The 9,855-nt window shown below is 39.4% G+C and overlaps 1 protein-coding gene and 1 long non-coding RNA gene across 2 annotated transcripts in view; one reads left to right on the forward strand and one right to left on the reverse strand.

The window, feature by feature from the left end:
- LOC107683603 (homeobox protein aristaless-like 4) overlaps nucleotides 1-9,827 on the forward strand; it is a 22,888-nt gene extending 13,061 nt beyond the window's left edge. The window contains exons 2-4 of the mRNA XM_016479674.1: nucleotides 2,309-2,619; nucleotides 6,186-6,314; nucleotides 7,822-9,827. Of these exons, the coding sequence (XP_016335160.1) occupies nucleotides 2,309-2,619; nucleotides 6,186-6,314; nucleotides 7,822-8,139 (758 nt within the window). The 3' untranslated portion in view covers nucleotides 8,140-9,827. The remainder of the gene's footprint in view (nucleotides 1-2,308; nucleotides 2,620-6,185; nucleotides 6,315-7,821) is intronic.
- Nucleotides 6,263-7,904, reverse strand: LOC107683604 (uncharacterized). Its single transcript, XR_001633736.1, has 3 exons — nucleotides 7,792-7,904; nucleotides 7,235-7,685; nucleotides 6,263-6,338 (listed from the first exon to the last, which is right to left on the reverse strand). It is a non-coding gene; the product is annotated as an uncharacterized LOC107683604 (long non-coding RNA).
- Nucleotides 9,828-9,855: the final 28 nt, after the last annotated feature.

Here is a 9,855-nt window from a genome sequence, read left to right on the forward strand (position 1 = left end):
CACACACACACTAACTACGTCACAGGGGTCCGGGTACTTTTGTGTCCATTCATTTTTCTTTTTTTAACCCAGAAATGAAACACGGAAAATAAATAGAATAAGCAGGCACAAACTAATTTTCATTATTCAAAATTCGTATTTCATTAAAAATCGTAGAAATTATATAAAACTTGTTTTTTAATATATATAAATGCTAAATTTAATTTCTAGCTTTTTTTAGCATCTCTATACAGACGCTATAAGCGACCTCTCGCACTACTGACGTGGCTACCAGTAACCTATTGCTTTATGAAAACTTTTTCTTTATAATTTTTCACGCCTAAAAACATGTATGAAATACTCGTTACATATTTCTTTGCAATTAACTGTATCCAGGGCCGGTTCTACGGGAGTGCTTGAGGGAATGAAACAAAAGCAAGGGAACATCAGTTGAAGCTGTAGAAATAGGGTATGGCGAATCATATTTTCCAAACGCTCCAGTGTGTATTTGTGTTTGAACACTGGAGAGCTTGAAAGGTTTCTATTTTCAACGTGTTTTTGTAGCACTGATCAATGTAGCCAATCACCAACATTTTCTGTTGATTTCCTGAAAGCAATGGCTTTCCCAAGTTCCCAAGTTAGGATCCACTCCACGCCACAGTTTTGTTCAGTGCTGCACGCTCGGGAGTCTCTCATTATAACAAACAAAGTGTAGCATGATGTAAATAAGAGATTCATTGTGCAGTGTAGAGCTTCATTGATTATAACGAAACTTTGTGATATCGTGATAAACTGTAATGAGTGACAGCTTGTTAATTATTATAAAGGAAGCGCTCTTTGTGCGTTTTCTTGGCTAATCCATTCAGAAGTTTTGTTTTTCATGCTAACAGGACCAGTCACTGCGGCATATATGCGGATGTCACTATCAATGGACATGGCAAAAATATGTCAAAATAGACGTAGGCCTACATTAGGGCTAGAGCACCCTCACTGATTCAGAAGCACCCTCAGTGATTTGATTCTGGAACAAAATGTTGATTCTGGACAAAATTATATTCCAATATATAATTTTATGATGATAAGTTCCCAGGATTCTTCAATGTCTATTTTAAAATCATATTTGTATTTGGTCTCTGCATTGTTCCGGAGATGGCTCTAGTTCTCAACTGAACTGGGGTGTGTTTCCCAAAAGCATCGTTAGCTAACAATGGTCGCAAGTTCCATTTAACTCTATTGGTAACGACGGAACTTGCGACCATAGTTGCTTTGAGGAAACGCACCCCTGAACGTGCGGGAGAAACATTACTTCTAATTTTGCCAAAGAAAACTTGTTAAAATCGACATTTTTCTATATTAATTTGAGCATTTTTCAAATGTTTATAAAGTTGCAAAAAGTCATAAATAAAAATCTGAAAAGTAAGTATTTTACTTTTTCGGGCAGCATTTTGTGTGTACGGTTCTAAATTAAATTAAGGTTTTCAGCATAGCATTTAAAAATAGGTTACAACAGCTTTTAGTTTTCTTTTTTTTGTCATGGTTTAAAAACCTAATGGACGCAAAAGTACACGGACCGTCACACAGCTTTATATATAAATATATTTAGAAACCTGAATTTCATATTATTCAAACGAAATCCTTTCATCCTGCCATCTCCTTCCTCTTTCCTCTTGGTCGGTTCAAAGTGCGTGAAGTCAGGAGAGTTCAGCTGGACAGTAAGATCACAAAGTGTCTGAGTTTCCAATCGTTTTTCGAGTCTTCGCTATTGTTTCAATGCAAAGGAAACCACCGCGCTGTTATTTGTTGTGTAGTGATGGGTATGGTTCAAGCAAGCTAATTAATTAATTTCAAACCCTGGATATGATATATGATAATTCTCAAAAACATTTTTTGGCTTAATTAACATGAAATATCACCATTGCACCCTTAATCCCAAACTGCTCCAGAGGAAATGCTCACTGCAATATAAATATAATATTACAATAAGTTATTTGGACAAAAATGCTGTCAATGTTACTAACTTCAGTCATTGCAAAGTGTTCGTTTTCAAAGTGCTTATCCTACGTAACAGCCCCCTGGAGAGATTTTGGTGAAGAACACAATGAATATGGAAGAAGAGATGCTAATAATTCCATACATTTTTTTTAAACATATTAACACCATTGAGCCAGCTGTCATTTTACATTCCGCTGGGGTCACCAAGTACCCATAATAAATAAAATGTAAATAAAATAAAATGTTTTGGTGATCTAATGGCAAGTCCGACAGAATTGCTTTCCTCACACCACTTTTGTAATTAATAACCCTTCTCTGTCTCTTTTTCTGTCTACAGGTAAAGACAGCACAGGGCTGACAGATTCTGAGTTGCCCCAAAACAGTGATCCTGCAGGGATGGATGGCAGCTACCTCAGCGTAAAGGAGTCAGGAGTGAAAAGCCCTCAGCAGCCAAACTCAGAGTTGGCTTCTCCATTGGACAAGGCTGAGGGAGAGAGCAACAAGGGCAAGAAAAGACGCAACCGCACCACCTTCACAAGCTATCAGCTAGAGGAGCTGGAGAAAGTCTTTCAGAAAACACACTATCCCGATGTCTACGCCCGGGAACAACTCGCACTGAGGACTGACCTGACAGAAGCTCGAGTACAGGTGTGAACTCTTTAACTCCACACATATCCATTACCAAATCCAATCCTGTGTTTTAAATCACCTTTAACGTTGAGGCTAGATGAACATGAGTCTTTCTCTACTAATTTTAGTCCAGTTGAGTTTTTTGTAATCCAAAATGAGGGATGATCTTGCGAAGAGATATTGCACTCAGCGCCATGATTATTAAATATAAATAGAGAATTCAGAGCAAAAGTGGTTAAATTTGGACATCACAAGAGATTATAAAGGAAAAAAGGGCTTACAGATTAGACATGTCCAGAGTCTGCTTTTATCTCAAGCCTCTACCTGAACCTCGGAGCCCAGCTGAATTAAACTCAGCCTAGGTCTGGAAAACCAGAACCTTTATGTGACCCACCCCAACCCCTACCCCTACACTTGCATATAATCCCTCCAACACCACTGCTGCATTCCTGCACCGACAGACAGACCGGGAGATCCCTTTACCCGACCCCAAATGTGCGCTTTACTTAGAAGCCCTGGATTTACACTGTTTTTCTTTCATTAATGTCCCACTCAAGAAAGAATGTGTCCCTCCCTGCTCTCAAGGGTAGGTGAGCGAACCTGGCCTGAAGCTCCTTCGTGTGGTGAGGGTTGCTTATGACCTACGTACATGCAAACGTCTTTGACTATAACTAAAGAATGATGGGAAACATCCAAAGAACCATGATGGCTCAGGGACAATGAGTATTGTCAAATCTTTTTGGAAAGACAACTATTTTACTACACATAACTCTAATGTTATGTGTAGCTAATGTTAGCTTTTTTTTACAGCAACATGAAATAAGCACAAAACAAAAATGAAATATTCCTTTGGCGAAAAGCAAGCTTTGTTAAGAGTCTCGTTTGCTAAACCCACCCCCCTTCTTCTCCCCATCATTTCCTGTTGCTTCTTTATTCTCCTGTATTATTGAAGTCAAAAAAACAAATAATGATTAAAAAACAAAAACAAAAATGTACTTGCGTAAAAAGTACAAAAAGTAGCATTGTAAATTGCTAATGTTTACTATACTAAATACACAAATTGGCAGAAAATCTTTGGTTTGTTTTTGCCTAAGAGAAAGATCTGATAATGTTAATATATTTAATAATAATATATCTATATACATCTAGTCAAAGGTTAAAGGCTTAAATACAGTCAACCTTTTCATCTAAAAATGCCATTTGACATGATGACCAAATAAAAATTATTTAGACATAGAAATAAAATATTATGCATTTTTCTATAATTACAGGTCTGGAGGTTCAAGAAAAAAAATCTAAAAATTAATGATTTTTTAAAGTAGAAGAGTGAGCTTGAGTGACAGCAGAGGCAGACCATCAATCCTCAAAGCTACTCTGGACTTCAAAGCTGCTCTTTTCCCCTTTTCTCCTGGTTTTAGTTCAGTGTTTCTGTTCTCTCTCCCCTGGTGCTGGAACATAAATAAAGCTCCATAATAAGCCTCTAAGCTGCTTTAGCTGTCAGCGTCTTTACCAATTACTGTGTTACTAGCACGCATGGACAACATACAAAAGATTAAAAAAGAGCGACTTTTTCTGCTATGTTTCGAACAGGTGCTGGTCAAAATTAGTTGACTTGTTAACAGTGGCAGCCTTGAACTTATTCAGCAGCAACCACTAAAGGAAAGAGTGACAGAAAATAAAGAAACCAAAATGCAAGACCAAGGTTGTGACTGAACTAACGACCCAAATAACTCCCCCATCTATGATCTCTCTCTCTCCCTGTCAGTCTGGTTTATAGTTGAGCTTTTGGTATAAGCATATACTACACACCTCAGCACTGGCTCATCAGTATGAAAGGAATAAGGGAATATTTCCACCACTCGTCTACGTGCCTCTACCGGGTTGGAGAGTCAGATATGGAAATCCAGGAGCTTAAGAGTCAGGAAATTAAACAAAGAATGAAAACAAACTCCATTTTGAACTTTCTTCCATCTTTCTTTTCAATCTCCCAACTTCCATGCTTCGATTTATGAAGGGGAAGACAGTTTGAGAAAAAGATAAGTATAAAGACAGGAATAAAAATTATGGCACACACAATGCATATTAAACAGACGTTTTAGCATTCATAGATGCACAGACAGCATCAACAACTAGAATCATTTAAAAACACTCAAACGAGGACACAAGGACGCAAACGGGGAGCCACAAGAGTGATGATGCCTGCTGAAAAAAATCTGTGCAATTCAGAAAACAAATGTTCTTTTTTCTCAAGGCAGTTAAGCTCTACAAACATATGATGTGGAGCCAAGGGACGTTGATGTCCACCACCACATTAAGTGCAAGCAGAGCTGAGGTGCTATCAGGTTACGCTGAGAGATAGGCTGACATCTCGCTGGCAATAGATGCAAAAACCACAAACTGATTGACCAAAGAGCCATACCTAGATCCAAGTTCAAGCTCCGTGACGAATCGAGATTGCAAGACAAAAGAAAGTCTCTGTATGAAAAAAAGAAAAAAACTTTCCACTACACAAATCAATAAACAGATAGTTCTAAACAGAGAAGATCCGGGATTAAAAGAATGGAATTTTGGCAGCTCTTCAGACTACGACCCATGAGAAATCACTTTATGTGTAATTTGTTCTCTAATTCCCAGGTCTCCAAATAACAACCATCTATTCAGGGAAACAATGCATATTTCTATAGCAAAGCAAAAAGGAACAAAAAAAGAAAGAAAGAAAGAGTGCACATCGCCAGATAAAATCCAGTACTGACTATTTCTTAAAGGAATAGTTCAGTCAAAAATGCTAATTAGTTTATAGCATTATTTACACACTCTCATGTCATTCAAGACTGTGTGACTTTCATTCCTCTATCGATCACAAAAGAAGATATTTTGAATAAAGTTTCAGACATGTTTTCCACATCAGTGAGCCCACTGACTTTCATTGCATGCAAAAAAAAAAAAAAAGGAAAGTCATACAGGTCCACAATCATAAATGAAATGATACATTTTTATTTTTGATTCACCTTTTCCTTTCTAAAAGCTGAGTGGCAAACTCCTAATCCATCAAAGCAAGCGTATGGTGGTGGAGGAACAGGGGGAGTGACACTGTTCTCTGAGGCCTCTGGCCTCTGGGTTCCTGCTTTCTCCTCCCTGCCCCCTGCTGCTGCTGATGGCTCTGATAGAAAAGAAACTCAGAGGAGGCCATCACAGTCTGTCAGCTCCCACAGCATCAAACAACGGCCAGGTCTCACCGAACTGTTTTCCAGGAAAAGATGCTGAAAAATAATACAGCAGAGGTGTTTCCTACATTAGCTCTAGCCTTACAACTCAAGTGACAGACACTCTAGGCACCCAAAAAAAAAAAAAAATTGCATCTAGACATTTGATCCCAAATGAGTTACACAATGTGATCAGTGTACATACCGTGTAATAATGGGAAGCTTGATGATGGATGTTTACCACTCTGTGTAAATAAATCTCCACTAAGAAAACATTTCCTGTCTATGATGTGACACCACAAGTGGCCAGTTAACGTGAGGTTATTTAATCCCTTACTAATGAGATATCCTCATGATTAAGGACTGATGTCTGTGTTGCAGGTGTGGTTCCAAAACCGCAGAGCCAAGTGGCGGAAGAGAGAGCGTTTCGGACAGATGCAGCAGGTCCGGACACATTTTTCCACGGCCTATGAACTGCCCCTTCTCACTCGGCCTGAGAACTACGCTCAGGTAGAGAACTATCTTCAGTAATAGCTGAAAGTTAAGGAAATATCAGTAATGAATATTAATTATTATTATTCATGCTCATTAAGGATGTACATTTAAAAAAAAAAAAAATTATTATTTAGAAGATTCCATTAACGTTTCTTTTTAGGTGCATCCCAATTTGTGCACTTATGCACTATTCTATGCCGATTTTTAGTATAAAGTGTGACACTAAAGTGTCATTAGTGTGTTCACACTGAAAATTACAAAAATAAAAAGTGCACTTCAAGTGCCCAGATAATGCACTTAATTACCCCAAAAAATGAAGTTTGGAATGTTGGACACTTCATGTGCTCAACTGTCGTAGCTTTAATTATCAGACTCTGATGTTAGATGACAAAATAACCTTATATAATTTATACACTAGATCAGTGTTTCTCAACCCTGGTCCTGGGCATCCCCCAGCACTGCACATTTTGTGTGTCTCCCTAATCAAACACACCTGATTCAACTCATTAGCTCATTAAAAGAAACTCCAGGACCTGAAATGGGTGTTTCAGATAAGGGAGGCATACAAAATGTGCAGTGTTGGGGGGCGCCCAGGACCAGGGTTGAGAAAGACTGTACTAGATGGTTGAGTACATAGTGCATAGAATAAGTGCATAGTATATAGTGCGTCATTTGGTAAATCTTTCATTCAGGATTCGGACTAAACTGGTCACACTTTCTCTGATATGATGTACATTTTCTACCGATGTTGCGCCACCACTGAATAGTAGTGCAGGAAACCATGTCAGAGTACTTTATTAAGAATACAGGTGCGAGAACCGTTATTGACAGTCATTGTCATTGTATAAAAATGTACCTTAATGAATTGTAAGTTAACTTTTTAAAACCTGAATGTTGAACATTTGGGAATTTTAAATGAAAAACAATCTGTGTACCTTTGACAATTGTGAGACCTGAGGAAGCACAATGTCGAGGTCAGGTCTGTGGGCTGTGACAGAGGACGGCACGCCTTCACAGGAGAGCCAGAGAATCTCCTGGATTTATTATGAATATGCGGCCGGGTCGGAGGGCAGGGGTGGCGCTTTGGGGAGCACGCCTACAGCTGTGGAATGCAGCTTTGCTCACATCTGGGGCATCTCCCTGAGAGGGCTTTCATCTCCCTCCACAGCCCTCCCCCTCAGACCCCCACCTCCCCAGGCCCAGAGCAGAATACAGCCCTATCAATTCACTCTGTGCTCCCTCCGCTCAGCAGAGGAGGTTACTCTGGGTGTTGAAGGAACGTCTAGAGACAGGCATTCCTCCTCCACACTAGGCAAGCAGCTCCCACTCAGTACGGGACTAGATGAATGCCTCACAGCTCTTGATAAATCTCCACGTCGAGTACCACTGCAATATTTCAAAACAAGAGTAGTTGGACTTGATAAATGCTCTCATGACTATAAGCACATTAATGTTATTAATGCTGAGATTGCAGAATGAAAACACACTATACCTTAACCTTCTGCATTTGTCTTTGCTGCAGATTCAGAACCCTTCTTGGATAGGCAGCAGCAGTGCGGCGTCTCCGGTGCCCGGCTGCGTTGTACCCTGCGACTCAGTCACTTCCTGCATGCCACCTCATCCACATGCTGCTAGCGGAGTGTCTGACTTCTTGGGCGTACCCAGTCCTGGAGGTCACATGGGACAGACACACATGGGCAGCTTGTTTGGGAGTCCAGGCATGAGCACTGGCATTAATGGGTATGATCTAAACATGGACCCTGACCGGAAATCCTCCAGCATCGCGACATTGCGAATGAAAGCTAAAGAACACAGTGCAGCCATCTCTTGGGCTACATGACTCCCCCGTGATCAGGACATTATCTCTGAAGTCCCTCAACAAATAAGAGAAGGAGCAAATGTTAACATGAGTTAGCCACAAAAGCATGACCTGGGAACAAGGAGTGCGTGGATTGACAAAGAAAAAAGTAATAGAGATACCAGGATGATTTATTTCAATTTGAAGTCTAGAGAGACAAGACAAAATCAGAGATCATAAAACTGAGAATGTTCTGGCTTTAAAACAAGAAAGAAATAAAAGAAAGACGACAGAAACTTGACATCTGAATGCATAAAAGAATTAAATGAAAAAGAAAAAATGAATAGAAAAAAACCCTGCACTTATCCGCCACTAGTGTCCCATTTGTAAACATACATAAATTTATATAAACACATCTGGCTTTGTTTTCATCTCAGCATAATCAAAACCTGTTAAATTCCTGTTCTGTCACAGACTCCTTTTCTAAATATGCCATCTCTGCCTAGACTGTTCCAAAGGACTTACAATAGAGTTTCTCACAGTAAAAACTTTCCCATTGCAGCCTTTATCCAAACATGTATGCAGTAGTAATCGGGGTAGACTGGACTTTCTTTTTATACTAACTCCCCATATAAAACCTGACAAAATCCCTCATTGATCACACCAACATTGATTAGTTTGTTCATATTAATTCATTTGGCCTTGCAGACGTCTATCAGCTATTTAGAATAAGTACTACACGTGCCACAGTCTAAAAAGGGGCCAAGCACTTGAGAAAAAGTCTGTTGGGAGCTGCGCATCAGGCATGATAGACTTAAGAGGGCCTGGAGGTGCCAGACATCAGCCAAAAAATAAAGGCATAACTCTCTTGCAGGTAACTAGGCATTCCAAGGAAGTTTTCACTTGCCTTGATGAATTGTGTGCCCCCAGTACCAGTAGTCCCAGGAAAAAAAAGAGAAGTGCGATCTGCTAGTGCAAACCCAATGTGGTGGTGGTCTCTGTCCACACTGCAATCTATCTTTCTCTTCTTAGCAACCACATTTAATTTTTTTTTCTGGAAGAAAAAATTGTTTTAAAGCTGTTTGGCAAGATATGACAGCAGCATTCTCTGAGATACAAATCTTGGATCCGTCATACAAGCCAACAAATTGAATGTTAAACATAACTAAGAACTACAGTCTACAGAGAATGAAGGATGCAAAAATAGGTTGAGAAAGTTTTCTTTCTTTGTGTCATGAATATCATGACACGCTTGAATTTTTTCAGTGAATGTTGGTGCCTTAGCTGCCTTCATTCTCTAAGCCCTGGCTATATAATATCTACAGTGTTGGGGCTGTCTGAAATTTGAGCCATGCTTCATTAATTTTTTTGGCAGAAGTACCCATTGCAATATCTCAAATGAAACTATCAACTTGCCAATCTGGGCATCATCCTCCACGGCTTTGATTGGGTGGAAGCAATACTGGGCTTTGGCATGTAATCACTGACATTGCCATGCACAGAGGTGACAGAAATATAAAGCAAGCACTATTGCAAGGTACTACAAGCTTTCTGATTTTCCAGAGTCAGATTTAGATCAGGTAAAACAAAGAAAGCTGTTTGAAATCTGGAGACGAATCTGATCCGTTCTGCCCTTTGGAGAAGCCATTTCTAATTTGTAATGAGAACCACATTTCCTTTCCTTCATTCTGCTGTGCAGCTTATCTAGATCCCTGGAGATACTTATATATACACACACAACTTTTTTTTATTATAATA

Source organism: Sinocyclocheilus anshuiensis, unplaced genomic scaffold (assembly GCF_001515605.1).
Source record: "Sinocyclocheilus anshuiensis isolate Anshui unplaced genomic scaffold, SAMN03320099.WGS_v1.1 scaffold2671, whole genome shotgun sequence".
NCBI lineage: Eukaryota > Metazoa > Chordata > Actinopteri > Cypriniformes > Cyprinidae > Sinocyclocheilus > Sinocyclocheilus anshuiensis.